Raw genomic sequence first — 25623 nt, forward strand, 5'->3', positions numbered from 1 at the left:
CCTTGTAGTTAAAATCCTCATCTATGGAGCTATTCTGGTAAATCTCTGCATCTTCTTAAAGACCTTCACATGCTTAAGGTATGGTAAGCAGAACAGATTGCAATACTCTGGTTGTGGTTTGGCATAATTTCTCTGCATTTGTATTCAATACTGCTATTCCCAAAGTCCAAGATTCCACATACTTTGCTAATTACTCTTGAAATGTGTCCCACCACTTTCAAATGTTTATGCATATGGGTCCTTGGCTGCTTCTGTCCCTGTGCATTCTTCAGAACTGTGACATTGTTTATATAATCTCTCTGCATCCTTTCAGCCAAAATACATCAGTTTGTACTGATATTAGATTCTTGTCTTCCATTTGTCTGCCCATTCTGTCGGTTTATGTCCTTGTTCTTTGCCGAACCTTATCGTTAGCAGGTTTCGAAATTTTAACTTATTCCAATGTCCATCATGTGTATTAGTCCTAGCAATGAAGTTTGGGGAACACTGCTGTCTACCATCCTCCTGTTGGGGGGGAAGAAAAGCAGTTACCACTTTACAGTGCTTTCTGTAAAGCCACTTTATTTTATCCAGATAGGCACTGACCCTCCTGTTCCAAGAGGCTGTTTTGTTAATTAGCCTTTATGTTGTACTTCCTTAAAATCCATATACTCTACTGCATTTCCTTCCTTAACCTTCTCTGTGACTTCATCAAAAAATTACAGTTAGATTAGTAGAACACAATCTTCCTTTTTGCAAATCCATGCAGGGTCCCCTTAATGCAAACCTTTCAAAGCACCCCCTGAGGGTGTCACATTTGCCACTTTTCAATCTTCTAGGCAAATGATATGTTGACATTCATGGTGAGAGGTTTTGAGTAAAGGAGCAAAGGTGTCTTTCTGCAACTATACAGGACCGTGATGAGATCACACTTGGAGGATTGTGTGCAGTCTCGGTCACCCTTCTGAAGAAAGAATGTACTTGCCACAGTGGGAATGCAGGAAGGTTCTCAGCACTGATTCCTGGGATGGTGTGACTGTCCTATGAGGTGATATTGGTTTGACGAAGCCTGTGTTCACTAGACCCTAGAAGAGTGATGGGGGATCTTATTGAAACATGAAAAATTTTGACAAGGCTAGATGAACTAGATGCAGGGGGTTGTTTCCCTCTTGCTGGAGGGTGACAGAGAAGTGTCGAGAGCCAGTGGACCTGGGGTACAAAGCAAGACATTTAGGACTAGAATAGAGAAGAGTTTCTTCACATCTTCAGCGCGATGAACCTGTAGAATCTTCCACCACAGAGGGCTAAGGAAGCCATGTCACTAAAGGCATAAGGCAGAGGGGAATGAGGAGAGAGAGTGGTAATATGGTATCGACAATAGAACAGCCATGAATGTGTTCAATGACTGAGCAGACTCCTAGATTTGAATGCCTGATCCTTGCTCCTGCCATTCTTCCTTGCCATTCTCTGTTACTAATTTAAGCTTTACAATGATCATTCTTCAAGTGTTCACCCATTGGCATTTGGTCCTCCTCATTCCCTAGTGCCAGATCCAGCAATGCCTCTTCCTAAATTGAGCTTAGAACATAGTGGTTAAAAAGTGTCCTGAACACATATCAGGAATCGCCCCCTTTTAATCTTATCCAATTTGATATTCGGTGAATTACAACTCTATTGTACTTGCACATCTCTTTACTTTCCCTACAAGATTATTTAGTTCTATTAACCCTTCCATGACATAACTCTGTTAGATTATTTAAAACACATGCTAACTCCATCAGTAACTTATAAGAAATATTTCCTTTTACCAATTAGATCAATGGGCAAGAGCTTGATAATGTGACTCATCAAGAGGCTGTGGAAATATTTAGAAATTCTGGCGATGTGGTGACACTATTGGTTTTAAAAAAGGTAAAGTGTCCAACTATAATGTCTGTATGTTGATTAGCCCAACTTCTCTTTTCTAATTTCCTCAAAGTTATTAGTGCTTCGTTTTTACAGGAAGCCTGAGGGTCACTTTACTTGTTATTGAGCTTCTTGGAGGTGGGGATATTGTTTTGAAGCTTCTACCTCCAAGTAGCCATTTGGCTGGAGTAATGTTGCATGAAAAGACTCGCTTAGTTATTTTGTCAGTCTTGGCTTGGTAGTAGTACTCATTCTTCTGAGTCAGAAGTTCATGGGTTTAAATTGCACTCCAGATATGTAAGCACTGACACTTCAACGTAGTACTGATTAGGATCATTCTTGAAGCGAAACTGAAAGAACCTTAATACTCTGCAGATCGGGTAGCATCAGTGCAGAGAGGACTGATTTCAACATTTCAGTTCAATAAACTTTTATCAGTCCCAGTAAAAGATCATTAACCTGAAATGTTAACTCTGCTGATCTCTCATCTGATGCTGTCTGAGCTGCTGAGTATTTCCAGCTTTTTTCTTTTCTTTTTATTTCAGATTTCCAGCATTTGCGATTTTCTGCACTTTAACCCTTGGAGTGTCTTGTTCACTATTTATTCCTCAACCAAGTCACTAAAACATATTGTCAAGTCGCTATCACTGTGATTTATGCTGTATTCAAGTTGGCTGCTTATAATAAAAATTATATTTCAGTATACTTAATTGGTTATGCAGTTCGGAACATTCTAATGTGAAATCCACTATTTAAATGCAAATTCTTTGGAGTGGGTCCTTGAGAAGAATATCTTTCAGTGATGACATTATGCATCATGCAAGGGCAGAGTTTAGCGAGCAAACGTCCTTGGTACCAGTTTTGGCTGGTGAATGCACGCAAATTAGCCTGCTTTATTATGGTTTTTCTAAAGAACAGATTCATAAGATTTTTATAGAACTCAAATACAAAAACGAGATTCAAAACAGGCTACCCATTTAATTTGCATTTTACACTAATGCAGAAATTGAAAATTAGGACTAATTAAATTTGCGGGCATATTGCTTTAATTTAACAAATGTTTATTTTGATCTATCTTGCCAAACAGCCTCTGTTTTTTGTTTCGGTGTTCTGCAATGACCTGTTTAACTAGGTCAAGAAAGTTATTCCCAATATATTTCAGTTCTCAAGGTAACATTGTCCCATTCTTTTAAATGGTCAAAAATGATGAACCATAGTCGATTGCAGATTTATGCAGCAATACAGGCCCCATGTATTATATCACAGATAGGGAAATAGTTAGCGGCTAAGGGGAGTAGAGGCTCTTCTGCTTGTCTGATGACAAATTACCAGCAGGTTTACAGTACAATAAGTAACTGAAGGCAAAATGGTTGCATTTAATTTATTATCATGGGACACTGTATCCACTGGGGAAAGTTGGTTTACCAGCAAAAGTTTCTCAAATGTAGCTGGTCCTCTGAGGAAAAACACTGACTGTGTTCAGGACTTGTGCTAGGCTTTTCATTAAATGCTCTTAGTATTTTAGAGATGAACTCTTAAAGGTATCACTGCTCAATTTTATTCAGTAGTCATGGGTGACTTCCAGCATAGAAACCATGATTGTGTGTGGCACAGCAGTTAGCGCTGCTGCCACAGGAATCCAATAACCCAGGTTTGTCCTTGACCTCGTACTGTGTGGAGTTTGCATGATTTCCCTTTGACTATGTGGCTCTGGTTTCCTCCCACATCTCAGAGACATGCTGGGAGATTACTTATCTCTGTGAGTAACCCCTAATGCAGGAGAACCGGGGCATGGTGGAGTGGGGAATGCAGTGGGATAGTTGATGGGTGTCTGAGGAAGAATAGGCTATAGGGACGCAGGTGTGGAAATAGGACTGATGAATGTGCTTTGAGAGTTGGCATAGAGTCAGTGAGTCGAATAGCGGCCTCCTGTGTCATGGGGATATAGTAGGAAAATTAATTGACACGTTAGTGTCCTAATGATAATTAAATTAAAGCTTAGGATGCACGGATCTACCTTTGAAGATAAAATGCAGTTTGGGGATCTTCTGAGAATCCACTAATAAATTTAATTTTTTTCTTTCAGATAATCAAGAATAATCAAAACAGCAAGTCGACTTTATCACCACTAGTAATGGCAGCACTGGGTATAACAGTGTTGGCAATATGTGTATATGTGAAATATCGCCGTAGGTTATGAAGATACAAATTGTCCTTTTCTTTTAAAGTAGGCCAAAATCTTAATGTCCAACTTTTCTACAGCTTATTTGTGTGTCTAGTCAAATGTTAACTTTGAAATTTATTGGCTACTATAGGATCTTAAAGGGAATGTAAACATTCATGGAATATCTGAATTATTTATGTGCCAAAGAAGCTGGATATGTTGCAATCATTTTTTAATAATATAACATGTTATAAATTATATACACTTAGTCCTCATTATTCACAAGGGGTAGGGGTATGGACTTCCTTTTCATAACAAAAAAAACATGGATAGCAATACGCAATGCTCTCCCCAAATAAACACGTGTTCTATAATGCTGTAAAAGCATTAACGTGTTAATAAACACATTAAATTCTTTTAAATACCTGAAGGAAAAAATATTAGCTAATAAACTACTTTTATTGTCTGTATTGAAACTACAAGCAGTGATTGGTTTGGAAATAACAAGGTGCAGCTATGTAATCAAAGACTGCTCTCTGTTAGAGCAGTACACAGCAGAGAGCACTTGACACAAGTTGTCTGGAAACTGATCACTCTATTTATACAGACAATAATTGGTTCCTTGACAAGCACATGCTTATAGATAGATTTGAAAAAATTCAAGATGGAGCATAAGGCTAACCTTGTGTATATGTGGATCCACAGATAGCAACTTGGCAGATAATAAGGACCGAGTGTACTGATTTTTTTAAATAGGGTTTGGAAAAAATTCAGCAAAAATGATTAATTAAGGAAAGATTTCTAAGCTAAAAGACACACAAAAATTAAAATATCTTGGTAATTTGATCAAATTCAATGTGTGATTGCTACATACCAGAAGAAACCTTCATAAAATGCAGTTTCATTACCTGTATTTTTGGCAGATAATATTCTCCAATAGTTGATTTGTTTTTTAAACTTCATTCAAGCAGTTGAGAAATATATTGTTCATTATATCACCTGCAGGAATATATTAGGATAAAATCTCATTTCTCTATATCTAGTAAGTAATATATTGTAAAAACCCTAAGATAATATGGACCAAAAGGTGAAAAGGTTCTTTCACACAAAATTCCAGTATGTTAATCAGAGTAATTGATGAATTCATGCAATATTTTTTACCAAGTTATCTTAAATGTAAAGCATTTGCAATTGTTACTTGATTTAAGTGCTTTCATCTTCACAAGCTTTGTTAAAGCAGATATACTTAAATTATGTAATTTTTTTGTAAAGTGATCATATTACCTAATGGGTTGGTTGTGGAATGCTGACCAACCTATATAATCCCCATATGGAAGTTTTTCCAAGAATTCAGTGCAGTATTTACACTTGTAAGTCTGAACTGGGTGCCAATGTTTTCTTTTAAATGCTATAATAACCTCTTGAAAAATCAAAGAATTGTATGTATGGAATATAACAAGACAACAGTCCAGTGCTGGTTTTACTACTTTAGCTGTATATCTTAATGAAAGTTCACTTAATGCTACATCTCTGCTGGTTTCAAAATGATTTCTTCAAGCAGGTGGTGAATTGATATCTGGGAAGACTAATTATCACAAGACAAAGGAGCAGAAGTAGGCCATTTGGCCCATCGAGTCTGCTCCATGAGCTATGCTAAAACTATTCCTATCTAGCCCCAATTTCTGGCCTTGTCCCCATATCCCTTGATACCTTGACTAATTAGATACCTATCTCTCTCCTCCTTAAACACCCCCAATGATTGTTTTGTTCAGGTCAGACTTGCTAAATTATAATGTTGGACCAGTCCCTTGAAATCAGATTCTGTACATGGATATTCCCTAATCACATTGGTTTTGTGGCTCTTTTAGATAAATTTGAGCAAATTCTGATGGCAGAACGATTGTGAATAATTAGCTTGATATTTAAGATGTCATCTGAGAACTCTGGTGCAACTTTTGGGTATACTACTTGCCAAAGTTAGCAAGAGGCTAGTAGAATTGACAAGTTTGCTTTCGTCACTCCTCAGCTGGCTGTCACCAAGCAATGCTGAGATGGTGAATGAAATTCATGACCTTGCTGTTTTAGTTGCAAGAAACAGGCTTAATTCTAACAAGCTGCGGGATTTTTTTTTGCACAGTATCCTGCGATTTATTACAAATTAATTTGTAATATAATGAAACTCCTGAGCAATATTGTAATCCTATTTACAGGAAATTCAGTCCAACATGTGTCTGCTTTAGGAGCTGCCTATTCCCTTTTTAAAATTTTGATTTTCATAATCATCGCATAACAGTTGACAATATACACTAATAATGGGTGAAATAATATTTGAAGAACTAAATCTACACACTCACTTCAGTAACTGACAAACATTTCACCTCGCTGCATAAGTGTTTTCAGATGTGCTGTGCAATCTCTACTCTTTGTATTTTGTCACCCTTAAGGGAGATTAGCAGGATGCTATGATTCTACCTTTTCTGTTGTTAATATCACTCTATATTTGGGTGATGGCAGGCATGATAGATTCACTGAATTTTCCTGTTATTTAAATGTGTAGGGATCAGTGCACTGAAACTACTATGTGCCACTTTTCCAACACTTTTTTGCCTAAAATGGTAGGCAGGAGGCTATCTTATTCTGCTTTGGCCTTTGTCTATTACTGCTATTAAATTTAATGTACGTTATGGAAATGTGCTGGAAAATGTACTCTAGTTGAAAAATCCCTTTAAATATGTTTAAAAGAATAATCAAATATTATGCCACGTGTTTAAATAGCAATATGATTTATAATATTGTCTTCCTAAGCCACTCAAATTACTGAAACCCCACCACATGGAGATATCTGGGATTGTACATTGTTGACCAATGGAATGTGCATTGTGTTTTTTGAGTTGTGACGTAGAAATTTTGACCTGTCTCTATGTCTGACTCTTTGGTCCATGTGATTTGAATCGCAAAGAGTTTTATTTATTACATTTAAGGTAAATTGCATTAACTTCTATTGGAATTAAATGAACTGTTTCAATAGCAGCAGCGAGGAGTTTGCATAAACCTTTTCAAATATGCTATTCCCAGATCGATGGTGTTTGCACACACTTTTCTTGAACACAGTTTTCAGACCTAAATGTGAAATATATTAGTAGTTAGAATCTTTTCTGTAGAAGCCAGTTGCAGATTCAAATTGTAGACATTTGAAAATGACAACCTACCGAAAGAAACTAACTGAACACTGATTTTGTTATAAAATCTTGAACTTTGAATCAAAACATCTTATTTTCTTCTTTGATCAGCATTATGATTCTTGCTCCAATACAGAATCTTTTGTTGTGTAACACTATACCAGTGGTGAACATTGTAGGAAGGGATATCTCTTTATTTGTCCTTATATAAGGTGTTATCAAAGTTTCCATGCTGAAGTAAACATGAGACAATAAACATTGTAATATCGATACACCCCATCTTCATGTGGTTATATTATTATTGCTGTTTGCCTGGTGATGCACTTAGATTTTTCTTGCAGCATGCTAATGTTTAAAAACAAAGGCAGTCTATCTTGTTTTGCAACCGTAAAAAGCTTGCCCTACAAGAACTGTTCCAATGATGACACTTTTCAGATCTCAGATATTTCAAATAGGTAATTAAATTGAACAAAAAAATTATAGTTTTTCTAATCTAACAAATATTGCCAGGAAAAGTACATACAAACTGGAGAAATATTTTAAATTGATGATACTTTCCACATACAATGTTGAAACAAATGTTTTACTTTTTTAATCCTAAACTACTTCTATATTACAAGCTTAATAGAATGGCGATATCATCATACTACTATGATTTTCAAGATTAGTACAACAAGTTAATATATTGATTCACAGGTTTCCTCTTTTATTAAAAAAAATTGCTGTCTTTTGATATGATCTGTATTGACCAACTGTGTTAATGCAATTCATTCTTGTACTGGTGCTTACTGTGGGAATGATGAAAATTGCTACATTTATTAAGGAAGAGTTACTTTATTTTTAAATGAGGTTTTATATCTACTTCAGTATAACTTCACTTTTTCTATTAAAATGAAAATAAAACTGCCAGACCTGACTGTTTTAATTCATGTGGGCAATCAATGTTGATGAAACCGCATCCTTTTTGTCGATGTGTTGCCTTGATTCATAATCAAAATGGCCTTTTGGATCGTAAAGTTTGACTTTTATATATATGTAGTAGGTGTGGGACTGAAGTGCTGCTAATTAACTTTGGAAATTGCAGAATGATTCAAAAATAAAATTTTTATGACTACAGTAATGTTAATGAGCATGCTGTGAAAGTCTGATCTACATCACTACCAGTGCAGTCTAGGCATTTGTACAAGTAAAAGCTTACAAATTTTGATTGATGCAAAATAAATGTAACTAGATAAAATGATATTTATGCATATTTTTGTAAAATTGATGCCTGAAAGAGAATGGTACATAAAGTTACTTGCTAAGTATTTGCATTTTATTTAAGATTCTTTGTGATTTATTTACTTGTGGCCAACCTTGGAAGTGAAGTATGCTACTATTCTGTTCTCACTCTTAGAGAAGTCATACCATACAGTTTTCCCCAAAGGTTCTGTAATTACATGAAATGTTGTATAAAACAGCTTGCTGGCTATTGCTATTTACCTGGCTTTGCATAAAATTAAAGCAGTTAAATTAACCACATTATGTAAGGAAAGAGCATGTAAGATAAATCAATGTTTGGATATATTGATTTCACAATGTGCATAACTGTTTAATTATTATGTTGGCTGGGATGAAGTTATCCAAGGCAAGGCTGTTTTAGTCAATTGAGTCCACTTAGTAATCATTCCAAACTGGATAATGAACTACATGTGACTTGATGCCAAGTACTGTAGCACATTTCTTTGCTGTTGATCCGTCTGAAGCTTGGTCATACAGTTACTTAATTATTTCTTTCGTAACAGGAGTAGATTAAGAGATTCTGTACTCACTGGAGTACAGAAGAATGAGAGGGGACCTCATAAACATTTATAAATGTTGGAAGGACTGGACAGAGTAAATGTGGCCAAGCTGTTTCCCTTGGTGGGTGAGTCCAGGACCAGAGGGCACAATCTTAGAATTAGAGGGTACAGGTTTAAAACAGATGAGGAGAAATTTCTTTAGCCAGAAGGTAGTGAATTTATGGAATTTCTTGCCACGTACAGCAGTGGAGGCCAGATCATTGGAGGAGTTTGAGGAGGAGATAGATAGATATCTAATTAGTCAAGGTATCAAGGGATATGGGGATAAGGCCGGAAACTGGAGTCAGAATAGTTTTTTTCTGCTCATGGAGCAGACATTTCTCATTTCTTTTTCTTTTTCCCCTTTTCTTTGGAGCAGACCCAATGGGCCGAATGGCCTACTTCTGCTCCCTTGTCTTGTGATCTTGTGAAGAGAAAATTAGTTATATCAGTTTTATCAGGATAAATAATGGCCTAAATCATATTTAGACTGATGTGTGGCATGTGCTGAAGTGTCACCTGTTGGCTAATCTTGTTCTTGCTTTGAGTAGATCCCCTGCTTTGAACTTCCTCACCAAAGCCAGTTGCACTGTAATTGGTGAGGAACAGCACATTCCGTACAGCTCAGCCTTTCGATCATCAATAACAAGTCGCACCCCCAGAAATCCTGTGACATTGGCTAGCCCATGTCCCAGACTTACCAGCTATGAAAGAGCTTGATAGTCACACATTCAAAGTTATATTTAATTTAATTAAAATAAAACATTTACAGTAGAAAACACTTGCATGTAGTTGCTTTAACTTAAATATAAATTATCTAGTACTTGTTCTTCCTGTCTTGTTTGCTTTTTCTGCAGTTGCTCCTTGGGCAGATTTTCCATTGTAAGTGCTGGGAAGCTGTTGAAGTCATCTTTCAGCACTGGATCTTCAGAGAGCAATGGCAGTCAGTTATGAGTGAGTTCACACAGTGGGACAAGGCCTCTATCCCACCCCCTTAGATACACTATATACTGGCAATCTTTCCTGTTCTCTCTTAGTCCTGATGCACGGTCTTAACCCGAAATGTTGTCTTGCACTCTTAGCCTCCCCAGATGCTGCTTGACCCACCGAGTTCTTCCAGTGTTCTGTTTTGGTTCTAGATTGCAGCATCTGCAGTCTTTTATGACTCCAACATAACTGTTTCAGCATAATCAACTTACCTTTATATCTGCAAATTGGAAACTCCCATTAAAGTTCACAAGAAAAATGTCTGCTAAAGTCCACCATCTATTTCTTGATGTACATGTGGCTGGCAAAAGGAAAGACGATAATGATTGGCAATAAAGCCTTTGCTGTCTGATCAGAAGTGGTTAATGGAAATTTCCTTCCAGGAAAAGTCGAGGTTTAAACGTTTTGTCCCTCTCATTACCTTTTATTCGTGAACTGTTAATTTGTTCTTTTTTTTCATTCTAAGGCTTGACTGGTGCAATTCAATAAGGCATTATGCATGTTGCCAACAATCTGACTATGCCCTTTAATAGTTGTGCATATGAAGTGCGGGGCCCATGAGGGAGAGAGAAGTAGGTGGATTACACCTAAAGTGAGACTTCCTTATGAGCAGCCAATGCTCACTAGGAGAAAATGAGCAATGAGGTTACAAAGACGAGGTAGTTCCAATAAAGACTGGAGGTGAATGCTGTAAAGAGTGTGTGGGGGGGGGGGGGTGCGGTGGACAGTGTTGGAAGAACCCAGAGCAGGGGAAAAATATGAAAAAGGAGGCTAATTATAATTTTCAGGCTTTTAAATTAACTGTTCCTAAATTTGCTGGTGACACAAAAAGTAGATTGGAAGGTAAATTGTGAAGAGAGTAGAAAGGAGGCTACAAGGGGATTTGAATAAGTTAAGTGAGTTGGAAAATGTGAAATTGTCCATTTTGATAGGAAAATGTTAATATCTACAAGGTCAGAGATTGAAGAGGGATCTGGATGTCCTTGTGCCTGAGTCATATAATGCTAGTATGCAGATATGGCAAATAATTGGGAAAGCGAACAGAGTGTTAGAAGTTAATTCTGGGGAATTTAATACAAAAGTAGAGAAGTTGTGCTTCAGTTAAATAGGGCATTGGTGAGACCACTTCTGGAGTACCGTATGCTGTATTGGTCTGTATCTAAAGGAAATGTGCTAATACCTTGGAAACAGTTCAGAGAAAGCTTACGAGACTAATACTTGGAATGTGCATGTTGTCTTATGAGTGAAGATTAGGTAGGCTAGGTTTGTATCTGCTGGAATTTAGAGTGAAAGGACTTGATTGAAAGACAAGATCCTCAGGTGACATGACAGGGAGAATGCTTCCTCTTGTGGGAGAATCTACAACCAGGGGTCACTTTTAATATAAGGGGTCATCTACTTAATTTTTTTTTAGAGAGAGGCTGTTGGATACTCCAAATATATCAATGGGCATAAGGTATCAAATTTCCAGAAATATCTTGCAGAGGAGCAAAGAGTCAAGTCACTTTATATACAGTGTGTCTGTATTCACTGATCTGTAAATTGATTTTTCATTTCTCAGCTTTGCTAGGCACAATAAATTGATAAACACTCCTGATAATTTAACTTTCATGTTACGCTTAGCCTTTTTTTTAATGTTAACAGCAGAAGCAAAGAAATTGCATTTGTAGACTTAGTAACATTCAGGGGCATTGGTTGTAGCATTCTGACAAGAGTTATATTATCCTGAGGTCCCTCTGGGAAGATGGGTCTTGGTGCAACTTGCTGAACCAATATGTAATCGGGCATAATGGTGGAGTTCAGTGCACCTGCAGTGGTATCCCTCAGCAAAGAGAAAAAGGTGGATACTCATGTGCACCATCTAGCTGATAGGTCAGGCCTGATGAATAACAGCTCTGCAGCTGTACAAGCAGAAGTATACTGTGCAATTTGTAAAAGCTGCACAAGAGATGGCACCCATCTGCGGGGTAGCAAAGGCATCTTCTTCCATTCAGACAGCAGAAGAGAATCAAAGCCTATTTTCAAGCAAAACTCAGGCAAGTAATATCAAGACAGATATAAGTAAGATGGTTCCCATGGAGAGAGCAATAAATTAGTGAGGCTGGTTGAGCCAGAGAAAATTGAAGGGAATAAAGGAGAAGAGTGCACGATGTCCAGAAGGAATCAAGGAGGGAGACCATGACCTCCTAATAAAGGGTAATGAGGTCCTACTCCCTAGCCTCCTCTCCATATGGATGAAGGCAGTAGCCATTCTGACCACTTTGAAGGCAGGTGCCACAATCCTGATCACAAAAACATTGATAATTAATTCTGAAAACATTGATAACTGGTAACCAATTATCATTGGCCCAATACTTTTGAGACTCTTCACAAAGATATTGACTAAAATACTCAGTGAAACTTTTCTTTAAAAAAAAGCATCTGTCCAAGTCAAAAAAATTACTTGTTGCAACAATCCCCATGTGCAATGAGAATATCAGTATTTGCAAAACATAAAAGAAGCTAAACAAAACCACAAGAAGCTGGCAATGGTCTTTGTGGAACTAGCAAAAAATGACTCTGGGACACAGGATGTTGATCAAAGTGCATGAGAATGCATCTTCCTAAGAACGTTATCAACCTCATTGAAGAACTTAATACTGGGACATGCAGAGTGATTGAGGCTGGAGGCAAGAAGACCAACCTCATCCTAGTCAAAAGCAGGGTCAACATGTGCCAGTCTACATTGGGGGATTGGCAGTGGAGAGAGTCAGCAGCTTTAAATTCCTGGTATTAACATATCAGATGACCTGTCTTGGGCCCAGCACGTAGATGCAATCACAAGGAAGGCGTGCCAGCATCTTGGACAGTTAAGGAGGTTCAGTATGTCACCAAACACTCTTAAACTTCCATGGATGTACTGTTGAAAGTATCCCGACTGGTTGCATCATGGTCTGGTACAGCAAAATGAATGCACAGGAATGCAAGAAGCTGCAAAGAGTAGTAGACTCAGCCCAGTACCTCACAGGCACATCCCTCCCTACCATCGGTAGTGTCTACATGAGGCACTGCCTCAAGAAGGCAACATCTATCATCAAAGATACCCACCATCCAGGCCATACCATCTTCTCGCAGCTACTATCGGCCAGGAGGTACAGAAGCCTGAAGTCCCACACCACTGGGTTCAAGAACAGCTACTTTCCTTCAACCAATTGGTTCTTAAACCAACCAGCACAACCATAATCACCACAGTATAGCAATGCTATAACCACTTTGGTCACTGCACTAAATGGACTTTGATTTTTTTTGTTCTAATTGTGGCGTTCTTGTAAAAATTGTGTATAATTTGTTTTTCTCATGAATGCTGCTTACTGTATCTGATTCAATACACCTGTGATGCTGCTGCATGTAAGTTTTTCATTGCACCTGTGCATACATGTGTTCATGCATATGACAATAAACTTGACTTTGACTTTGAACAAGAGAGCTCTCTATCTCATGTCTTTTTTTAATATTGCCAGGGATCTGCTCTCAAAATGCTGACAAAGGGGTCAGATTGAAGTTGGACATCAGAAACACAAATTGCATTGCACTATTATTTGAGAATGACAGCACATAATCAGCAACTCCCATGCATTTGGGAGGAAAACATTAAAATACTACACAAATTCTGTAAAAGCACAAGCCTGGAAATGAGTTTCAGGAAAATCATGGGTTTTCACACAATCAGCAAAAACAAAAGATTCACGTACAGCAAACTGGTCTGTTGATGACAAACCAATAGAATTTATCTTCTCTGGAGAGCTTGAAGTACCTGGGAGCCCAAATAGATCCATGCAATGGTGTCACCAAAGATGCAGAAAGCTGGATGAATGGTTTAAAACAAAAACAGTAAGAGAAACCCTTTCAAAAAAAGAAAATCGAACTACTCAAAACACATATGGTTCCAAGACTGTACCTACACCTGATTCTCACAGAAGCCTCACAAGACTGTTGGAGAACAAGATATATTGATCAGGAGAACTAGATGTATTGATCAAGAGAATAGTCAAAGAGAACCTCCATTCACAGATGCAGGCTACATTACTTGCACTACCCATGAGGTGCACACATTAGGGGCTCAATATCAATGCATGTCGAGCACTACTTAAGGGCAGCTCCTTTTGTTAAAGAGGAAATTTCATTGCAACTACAAGAAGCATTTGGAAGTTTCTTCAAACATGGATCAGTTCTGTGATATTTCGAGCAATGGCTTAAGTGGTGAGTGAACATACACCAATTATTTTAAACCAATGCACTGATGATAGGTTCTGTATCTACAGTGAAACCAGAGGTGTTCTAGACAACAGGCAATGGGAGGAAATGCAGGCAGTCAATGCTGGGAAATGTACAGGTCAAAAATGGATAGTGTAGTAAGAGGAGTTTTCAAGGTGAGCAACTTAATCTTCAACTGGTGTTTTCTATCAAATATGGCTCCAGCCTCATCCACTGGAGGCTGTCTTTAATAGGAGAATTGGCCTTTAAGACGTTAGACATGATGTTGAGGTGATCAATTCATGTACCCAATGAAAGCATGGTTGGTACTGGATACACAGAAATTCAAGGTAGTATGTGTTAATGTGTTGTGAACAGTGTTCCTTTACCCTCTTTCAGGTATTATTAAAGTTCTTCCTTGGAAATCTTTACCAAGAAGGTAGAGATTATATCTGAAAAGTAATTCACTAAGTACCCATTGTTCACTAACCAACCTTCTCTTGCAGTACTTGCACCTAACATTCACATGCTTTGCCACATCCAAACACACGTAGTGTATTTGCCAATCTTGAGCGCATGTCTCACAGATAACCCGCAGTGGTATTTGTTATAACCAGCCATATCTCTTTCCCTCAGTCTCTGCTGACTGAAAAGCTGCTGTAAGCACAGTGGAGGTCTGGAGAATGGCAAATGCCACAAGGCAATCCTGACAGCAGTAGGCTGACCAGTTTAACCTTGATGGTGGGGAAGGTTTTAAAAATGATAATAGGGGGAAACATCTAATAATTGCATGGAAAAATCTGAATTAATAAAGGAGAACCAGGTCAGATGTGTTAGTGGCAAACCATGACTGGCTTTCCTGATTGAGATTTTTGATGAGTAATGGAGAAAATTGATAAATACAATAGGATTGATGTATGTATGAATTTTATGAAAAATTGTACTGCACTAAAGGGGTCAACAGGAGCACCAGTTTGAAACTGGCTTACAGACAGAAAGCAGAGTGTTTCAGTAAATGGTTATTTTCTACACTGAAGGAAGGTAAATTTTGATATAAATGACAAAGTGTGTTTATGGTAAAAATTTAAATTTTGTAGATGAATAAAACTTGGATTCTTGCTGATCTGCGCAGAGGATATTAATGGATTTCAAGAGGACAATGAGGGATGAAATGGACAGACTAATAGCAGATGAAAGTTAATGCTGAGAAGCATGCAGTGACACATTTTGGCAGAAGGAACAATATAGTCCAATTAGTAGATACTAAAGGGGATACAAGAACAGAGACTTGAATGCATGTGGGCATAAATCTTTGTAAGTAGAAAGGCAGATTGAGAAAGTAATAAATAAATCATACTGTTGATCCAAGAAGAGAAATTTCAATTATAAGAATAGACTAACGAATGAGGATTATAGCTTCAATAATTATCTTTTGGAGTTGGATAAATAAAAGTAAGATATGCATGGTTATGGGGAAAGTATTGGAGTGTAAGACAAACTGGACTGCTCATTGAAAGAGCCAGATGGTCTGAATCATTTCCTTCTGTGCTGTATCATTGGATACTTCTATTAAAATGTCAGGAACCTTTTGACAAAATAATTTTCAACTGTAGACATGTTCTTTAGCCCAGCTATAGCATTTAGATTGTTCTATAGAAAATATGTAACTATTTGGAATTTAAGCAATAATTATTCAGTCCCTGATACATAGTATTATTTGAGACTTGCCTGATGTTCTCTTTAGAATAAGTATTTGGAACAGACTCTGGTGCTATTCGGGTAGTTTTTTTTTAAAGCAGGGCTGGAGATGGTGCAGGAGTGAGTGCAAAGGAAATGATTAAATGATTGTGGAATAAGTATAATAAATCCCAAATTTCTTCTTTATTGTCATCTGATCTCTCCACCTGAATATCTTTCTAATGCGCTCATCTTTGGTTAGGGAACTTTATCCATAAGTTTCTTGCAATTGGGACTGCTCTGAGACCCTTGTCAAATAACAAACAGACTGTGGAGCACAATTGCTTGTAATTCTTTGTGTGTTTATAAAAGAAGCCTTCACTGAAATTTCTGCACCATTTTCTGTTTCCAGGAATGCATTCTTATATCCTCAGTATAACCACATAAATAATATAAATTCATAATTAAGCTATCCAGAACATATTCTTATTTTCCTAATAATTGAATAGCTTCTGCAATGGCAAATGGTTGGAGCGAAATTTGGATCAGTGCCACTTAGACTTCCAAAATTATATCTACAGCCCTGAGTGGATGGTTCTGGAAGCCATATTGGTGAGGCCATTAGTAGAGTGAAACACTAGAAGCACACAGAGCAGCAGATCATAATGTCAATCAACATGCAATGCTAATTTAATACCAGGGTGTTCTTTCAGAACTCATTGGTTCCTTTTTTATTCTCAAATGCAAATAAAAAGACAATTTGTTTTTCAGGTTTCCAACAATGCTAGAAATACTCATTGGGTCTGCCAGTGACCGTTCATCAGAATTGGTTCCAGTTCATTAGCGATGATAAAAAGTCATCAACATGAAATATTAGCCTTGTTACGTTCTCCTCAGATGTAGATTAGTGGACAAATGAAGTTTCTGGGGTGATTCCTTCTACTTGTTGCTGTGACAATACCAAAAATGGTACTTTCTCTAGTTATTTCAAGTTGTAGAAGTCTATGATGGGACCATTCCACCTGGTGAAGGAAATTTTCCTGCCTTCAAGCCTTCTGTACAGAAAAGTCAAAGTCAAGTTTATTCTCATATGCACAAGAACATGTGTGCACAGGTGCAATGTAAAACTCACTTTCAGCAGCATCACAGGCACACAGCATCAGATACAAAACATTCACAAGAAAAACATAAATTATACACAATTTTTACAAGAAAGCGCACAATCAGAACAGAAAAAAACAAAGTCCAATGTGGTTCAAGGTGGTCACAGTGTTGCTATACAGAGGTAGTGATTAGAGCAATTGCAAGCGTGCAAACATAGATGTAATTGTAGGCATTCTCCTTGCAATGCAACCATCACTGGAAGAATGAGCAAAGGGCACAGAAGTAATAGACAGAAGGATTCTTAACAGGGGACTGCATCTTCAATGTTCTGGAGCACTTGTCTACCCAAAACTGAACATGGAACCATGTATGAGGTACAGCACCTCAGGAAGGATGTCCTGATTGAACTCTCTCTCCTGCTACAGACACAAGTGAAACCTCAGAGTACAGCAAGGATTGCATTGCCAGTGGCTGTCAAGGCAATTAATAAATGAAATCATGCCATATCCCATATAACAATCAAGTAATTATTCTTACAGATTCTTTATTGGCAGTCTTTTGTGCATCTTTGTCCTTCCTAATGCTCCTGTGCAATGCTACCCTCCTGGCTAAAGCATGCCTTGTGGAAGTGCACTTGTGGAAGACTACAGGTGGCTAGCTGCAGGCTCCACAATCTCACTGTGGTTGGCAGCAATCTGGGGTAGCTGGTTGACAGGCATTGGCACTAGCAAGTGGCATGAGTGGAAAAATGAATGCTTTCTTCCGAAGAGAGGACAGCAAAGAGCCACCACCACTCTCCCATGACATTGCCTGAGCGATCCTAGAGTCACTATGGGTCCCTGCACACACCCCTTTGCACACTGTATAGTTGCAATGGTAACAGTCAGTTTACATTGGCAATGGGGAGACTGCAGAAGAATGAACCAACTTTCCTTTGCAAGTCCCTGACAAAGGCAGCAGAGATCATGTCCATCTGTTGCTGAAATGATGTTGCTTCTGCAAATGGCCAAATGGAAAAGAAGGGCTCCAAATTCTGCACAAAACCCTGGGCCAGATTGGTGTTGGACTTGTAAATTGACCAAGGACAGAGGTTTTATGGGATGTAGAAAATTGTGCAAGTTCATCACTTTCCTTCCATAAGATCTCTATCTAATTCCCCATTTGAACCATTTATGGCAGAACTTGGGTGACCCCAAACTCCAGCAAGCTGGCTTGTGCGGTATTCTTTCCATTTGCTCCAGCTAGCGGTTACTCACAGCCTTCATCTTACCACATCCACATCTCTTCCCTATGCTGTGTCAGTATCTAAACTGCTAGCAGATTGTGGGGAGTTGAGTGACAGCATGTTTTCATCATCATTGTCTTGCTGTTCTTGCATTCTCTGGCCAGTTGGCAATTCTTGGGCATCTGAAGTTAAAAGGGGAGAAAGGAAAAGCAGTACTGAAGATTAAAAATGTAAGTAATAGGTGTGAGCTTCCCTTGAATATCACAAGGATGCGAGAAGGAGAATTGCCTTTGAGGATATTTTTCACTGGTCATGTGTTCAATGGTTGCTCCACAGTAACTGGTACCATTTCCCCATAGACGTTAGGATGTGCGGTTATGTGTTCTTTGTACTTTGCTCCTACTGTGAGCAGTTGCGTGCTTAATAGAGCCATCATTCCATTCACAGGTGTGTTTTATGTGACCTTTGGACACTAGCCAGTTGTGAATAATGATTCTCGAGCTTGCGAGCAATAAACTTGGCTGACCCATTTTCACCAATAACATTAACAAATGCTCAAGACTATTCCCATATATTACAACTCGCATAACATATCCTGAATTGATATAAATGCATTGATTGCTGCAGGAATAGCTTTAATGTTGAATATAAATTGGAATAATGAGTTTTAATTATTGATACAGAATTATTTCTATCATACCTTCCTTGTTCCTTTTCTCCTAATTATTAGTTTCATTTTTCTCTTTTGTCTAATGCCCATTGTACCATTCCCATTTTCTTCCATTTTGAATGTAGAAAAAACTTTCAACATAAAATTAGACATTTAGCTAAAAATTAATGGTAAAACAGACGTGGTACTGTTCTGTAGCTTAAATCTTTATATCTTAAAGTAAGAGGAACTCCTGCTGGTGACACAGATAATGACCAAGTAATCCAATAAGGGCAGGAGATGTACACATATCCAGGGCACAAGGTCAATAATGTTTTCAAATTACTAAGTGTTTGTTGCTGCACTTATGGTGCAATGATAAACACCTGCTGTTTGCATATAGTTACTGCCAAGTGTACTTTATAGCTTCTACAATGGATAATTTTCCCATCATTCTTGTTCATAATTGCCAAATGCTTTCTTTGATTGCAAGTATTTGCATTCTTTATATATAGACTGTTACATACATCCTTTTTTAAATGGCAGTACTTGCAAATGTGTATCTCCTTTAGCCCATTAGTATATACGAAGCAGAAGATCTGATGCTCATTGCATCTGTAGAAAATCAGTTTGCTGCATTGTATTAATTATTCATGTATTGCTTCAATGCCAATGTGTTGGAAATAATTTGTGTCATAAAATACTGTATATACTTGAGATTAAAAAATGGTTTAAATTTCTACTCAAAGCTTCTGGTTTATCTTTGGCAGCATATGGGCCTTTGGTCACATTCAGTTTCCCATTGTCTAAAGTATTACAGTAGTACACATATTTATTACTTAGCAGAAAGTCTCAATATGGGAAAAAAGTAACATTCTTTGGAAAGGCAGAACTCTCTTCAGTCGAGCAAATTTTTATTTGGTATATCTGGCAGTACAAAAGATAATAATGTGTGTGAGCTGATTGATCTTGGAAGAAATTAGAGACCAGTATCAGGCAGCATGAAGGAGGCAGTGAACGTGTAATGGACTTCTCCCAATGTGCGTATGGAAGTGATAAAAAAAGGTTTTTTTATGAGTGTGGTGCTGATTGGGCTTTGCAATTTTTGGTTTACTGTTGGATTGGGAAAGATGATCAAGAATGATGTCAGCTATAAATGTTGAACTATAATGAGGAATGTTTCAAAGCATAACATTAGTATACGTCTGTCAATTGAACGTAATTGTGTTACCAACCGAGGTTTGACTGTATCTGATAATAGCTTCTCCATGATTTCAGCCACTAAATTAAGGATAAGTGTTCCAGTCCAATTTTGAGAAAGATACAGTGATACTCCTTTGGTAAATTGTGAGAACATTTGTTTAAAGAGGAGCTGGGACCTATCCATACCACATTCTTCTGCCATCCAAGGAGATTAACGGGTCATTTGCCCAATTGATGTTGTAGGAAATGTTTTGAATACGTTTGGTTGACATATTTGCGTTATGTGAAAACCACTAACTGTAATTAAATAATTCATCGTATGCAAAATGTTCTGCGATCTTTGAGAGTCAGGATTACTACATAAATGTGTTTTTCTAAGTTATAATAGCATCAAAGCAATTGGTGTATCCTATTCAGTTATATTTTCCTGACGCTGGTGTAATCAATGTGAATGCTCCAAGATACTCAGTCCAATTCTAAAGGTCTTACTGTAATAGAATTCCACACTTCTGTATTTTAAAAGATTCTGCTCCGCCAACATGAAAACAACAGTGCACTCCCCATGCAGCTGCTCTGACAGATGGTGATGTTGGTTTTGTGTAGCTAGAACTTTGGCAGGAACTTCAAGTTCAATTTTTTTCTCAGCTTACAAAGGAATTCCTTCTCAACTTCATACTGACAGCAAATTAAAATATTATTGTTCCACAAAGTTGTCATCATTCAAGGTAATTGTTTTTCAGTCCTGCAGCCACTATAGTCTGTTTTCCATTTCTCTTGCTCCCTGCTTTTATTCCTCTCATGGCAATTTTTAATGGTTTTGGCAAGTATATGACCACTTATCCAAATGGCCAATTTTCAAAGTTGAGCGAATATTAGCAGGCTATGTGACCAAGAGCAGTATTGGCAATTGAGTTCAATCCCCCTATACCTGAAGTTCACTTACACTGGGCTGACTTCTGCTTTTGTTCAAGGAATACTTTTTTCTTAAATTTTATTTACAGCGTGGTAACAGGCCCTTCTGGCCCAACGAGTCCACGTCGCCCATTTTAAACCCCAAATTAACCTATCCATATGTTTTTGCAATGTGGGAGGAATACTGACTTGTGTTTTCCTCCTGGAGGCAACTGCCTATGAGCATAGACTGCACAATGATACTGAGACTATTTTGGATGGAGCACCTGGTACAAATGTTCACTGACACTGAGCACAAGCATGGGGGTGAGGCAGTGGTGGTTGATATTCATTTAGGGGGACTTCCTTATCAATAAATTGCATACTATTTGGAATGCATATTTATATCAGACTGTGGTTAATGTAAAGGTTGATGGCACTGTATGAAGACTATTTATTCTACTCTGTTTTGCTGTCTTGTATTTTTAATGAACAATCTGCTGGAAGAATTAAGTGAGTTGAGCAGCATCTGTGGGGGAGAAAGAATTGTCGATGTTTTGGGTCAAAACCCTACATCAGGACCTGAAACATCGACAGTTCCTTTCCCCCACAAATGCTGCTGAACCTGCTGAGTTCTCCAGCAGATTGATTGTTGCTCCAGATTCCAGTGTCTGCAGTCTCTTGTGTCGTTTCTATTTGGAATGGATTCCTTGATTCATTGGCAGTCTCAACTATCAAAACTAGTTTGATTGTGTAGGGATATCCAAAATGAGAAAGCACATCCACTAAGGACCATCAGTGTCAAGGACTGCAAAAGTGTCTATTGCTGCTCTCCCTACAGCCTCTTATTTGGGGCAGGGCATGTACAGATTAGAGAGTGGGTTTGAGAGTGGGGATTAGCACTCCAGAGCAATTTCGAGAGTCACGCATTGCTATTCCTTCAATGAGGTGTTGGAACATCTGCTTCAGAAAGGAGTTGAGAGCATCCTGGAAAACATTCTTCTGCCGACATTAAGAACTGCAAGTATATGTACAATGCACTTTTGTTTAATGTACCCCTTCAAATTTAAGTGCCTGAACACGCCTTGTGAGAGTGACACCACAGAATACTAGTGATGAAAATTTGCACAGTGCCATATTAACCCACAGTACGTTTCCCTTGTCCTTTGTAAGCAGAAAGACAGGCAGGTGCATTCAACTATGCAGTTGACTAATAGGACACTCTAGGCATTTAGTTACCCTGGAAACATTTTTCAAGTGCCTTCATACTTTTATATTCCACCTAGGCCAGTTTTCTTATGTCTTTAATAAATAGGAAGATATGATACCTAGCTACTTAATTTTCCCCTAACCTGCTGGAAATAGTTGTGTGGACACTTCCATTTCCCCTGCATCTCACATGAATGTGTTCCTTTGATGGTAGGTGCACAGTGGCTGTTTTTCCATAGCAAAATTTAGAGGTGGTATTCTGGCGTTCACTCTGCATTTCTCTGCATGTTGCTGGAGAATTATCAGGAGTGGGAACTTTGCATGATTTTATTCCTCCTTTCCCTTGCCACATCCCTACTGGGGCCAATTGTCGCCCCAGCAGAAGTTAGCTAACTTGCCAGAAACCAGGGATTAAACCTGGAACCTTCCTAAATCAAATGTGGTTTGTTTACAACATGCATCATTTAGCCAAAAAGCAGAATATTTTTTATCACAAATTGAGCAGCACCAGTATCTTAAAAAAATACCCATCACACAAAATGGTTCTGTAAATTTTTTTTAACCTTTGTCTGCATGCTTGCCTGCTGGACTTGCAGATGCATAGAATCTCATGATAGGTTAAGCTGCATTGTACTTGGATGTATGAGCTCACCAAGTAAGAAATACTTGCCTCTGCTCCCTCCAGAGACTGATCTTGTGCACTCATATGTATGCTCTTTACCATATATGCTATCTCAAATACTTTCATGTACATTTCTGCCCCACTTCTGTTTCATGATTTAAAACTAGTTGAATAAATCTGGTTTTGTGTGGGAGTGTTTGGAGTGGTACTTGGCTTAATGCATGCACGCTTCCTCTATTCTGTAATGTTAATCTGTCAGTGGCAGACAAGAGACAGTCGTAAAATGCCAAGCAACACAGTACTGAAATTCATTAGGTTGATTAGTGATCTAATTGAGGTGTTTGGAATGCAATGTGGATTTCATAGAGCACACGCAGACAGGATTAGGCCATTCTGTCCTCCACAGCTATTCTCTATTTTCTAAAATTGTAACTAATCCATATCTCAACTCTGTGTTACCCATCTTAGTTCTCTAACCTTTAATACCTCTTCTCAACAAAAATCTAGCAATCTCAGGTTTGAAATTATTTATTGATTCAATAGCAGCATCTTTTGGAGAGAGGTTCCAGATTTTTCTCACCTTTATATGAAGGAGAGCTTGTTAAGGTCACCTCTTGAAGATCTGGTTCTATGTTTATAGTTAAGCCCCTTATTCTGGACTTCCCCATTACTGGGAGATATCCTCACCACCTGCCTTATTAAATCCTCAGTTAGTTTAGCTTTATACAGTATATATATAGGAATACTGTTTTACGCTAAGCTACCTAATTTAACCCTGGTGTTATTCTGGTGAACCTGGGCTATGTCCTCTCCAAGGTCAGTTGTAAATTTTACATTTTCTCAAAGTTCACTAATTATCCAAGGGGTTGAGAAATAGTAAGTGGCTTATTGGTTTACTGATGAGCAACAGTTACAGCATAACTTGTTACAAGTAAAACATTTACCAGATAGCTGGATTTCTGATTGAGCAAGAACACTTCTTTTGTTTTGGCTTTATCTCTATCCTTCTCTCATGGACAGTTCATTCTGCTCAGAAGTCGTCTTGTCGTCTTCAGGGGTAAAACTAAAGCTCAAAGCTCCCCTCCCCCACCTCCCCACCCTTAGCTAACTTTTTCTCTTTCTTGTTTTGTTAATCTTCTCTGTACCACAGTTCTCGAAGTGCATGTTTCAGTGGTTGAACCAAGTACTTACATCAATCATTGGCTTAGTTATTCTCATTTAGCTGTTCAATGACAGGAGGGAAGGATACAAAGTGAACTTCTACACTTCTACTGAACTCCAACTAACCCAGATGTTAGTCTTTGTTAATTGTTCTTCTATTTATCTGTATATTTTTATGAACAGAACAAGTGGATAAATGGACCTTACCCAGTTTTTATGTTAGTCCACATACCGGTCTTTTGTTCGAATGATGTTCTTGGCCAGTTTATCAGGACGTATCAGAGCTAAGTGTTATCTCATTGAGATAAAGGCGGATGTTCCATTTGCCTCTTAATTTTTTTTTGTATCTGTTCACTTTTCGAGTGATCGTTGACCTTGGATGCCTAAATCTCTGTGCACTTCCTCAAATTTTATCTTCCACCATTTGGAAAATATTCTGATCTGCCTGTCTTAGGTCTCAAATTCCTCAATGTTGAACTCTGTTGATTTTGGTTTTGTGCTCTTGCTTATCAATATTCCTAAGCATCTTGCAGCTTCCATCAACACTACTGACAACACCAGCTAACTTGCTGTGATCAGACTACATGCCTAAATGGGATTTCTATTCATCTAGCAAAGTTATTTGTGAATTTAATTGATTAGGAACTAAATATTCTATATTCCAGGATACAACTTTTAGGAAATACAGACAAAAAAGGAAAGGATTTTAGTAAGTGGATCTGAGCAGGGTTGTGTAACCCTGACAATAAGGGACAGGGTAATGACATTATAGAGAAAGGAGCTTAGACCAGAAAATTAAGATATAGCAGCAGTTTAGGTAAAGGTAAAAAACAACTAAACAGGTGGGAAAAACACTGGTGGGAATAGTCATTTATCTGTAGTTTTGGCATCTGGAAGGGTATAAATCAGAAATGCTGTAACAAAGATAATACAGTAATTGGGTGACTTTAACATTTATCTAAATTGGGAAATCAAATTTGCTTCAGTGTCTAGCTAACAACTTAAATGATAAGGCTTGTAATATTCTCCATAAATGTAATATGCCCAAAGAGTGAGAGCATTTTAGAATGAGGCAATTATGTAGGGCCCTAGTGAGACAGTATCTGGAATATTGTGTGCATCTTAATAAATCAAGTTAGCTAGATCACAATCAAGGCATACCATAAGTGTTTGAAATTACAAATACTTTACAGATAGCTATGAACTTACAAGACTTGCTGTTTAGCCTACGATATGTCCAGAATTTTCCCCAGAAGTACAGATGCTTTGAATTCTGTGATATTGTAGGCTGAATGGAAAGTAGACAGCAATGTCTATCAATTCTATTCAAGCAATTTTCAAACCATGCCTCATAAATTGAATGGATTTAAATCTAGAATTTTGTTGAGATGAATTATTTTGGTGAGTGCTATTGATTTCTCCTGCTGAAAAATGTAGTGTCAGGCTGCATCAGAGCTTTATAGCTGGTATAATTGATACCTATTTGTGTCACAGAGCTTTGATCAGAAAGCCAAGCGAATCATCCATGTGAGATAAGATTTTCCCTGAGCACATCTGCAGCTCTGAGACTCCAATATCATTTTTCTTTTAAAAGAAGTCAGGTGAAATTCACATA

The 25623-nt window shown here is 37.9% G+C and overlaps 1 protein-coding gene across 2 annotated transcripts in view; it reads left to right on the plus strand.

Annotated features, from left to right (window-relative positions):
* Positions 1–8508, plus strand: part of synj2bp (synaptojanin 2 binding protein) — a 28639-nt gene extending 20131 nt beyond the window's left edge. The window contains exons 3-4 of one of the 2 annotated variants that reach the window (XM_052016580.1): positions 1795–1890; positions 3971–8508. In XM_052016580.1, the coding sequence (XP_051872540.1) occupies positions 1795–1890; positions 3971–4084 (210 nt within the window). In that variant the 3' untranslated portion in view covers positions 4085–8508. The remainder of the gene's footprint in view (positions 1–1794; positions 1891–3970) is intronic. The other variant, XM_052016587.1, reaches the window with a different exon arrangement.
* Positions 8509–25623: the final 17115 nt, after the last annotated feature.

The sequence above is a fragment of the Pristis pectinata genome, chromosome 1 (assembly GCF_009764475.1).
Source record: "Pristis pectinata isolate sPriPec2 chromosome 1, sPriPec2.1.pri, whole genome shotgun sequence".
NCBI classification, from domain to species: domain Eukaryota; kingdom Metazoa; phylum Chordata; class Chondrichthyes; order Rhinopristiformes; family Pristidae; genus Pristis; species Pristis pectinata.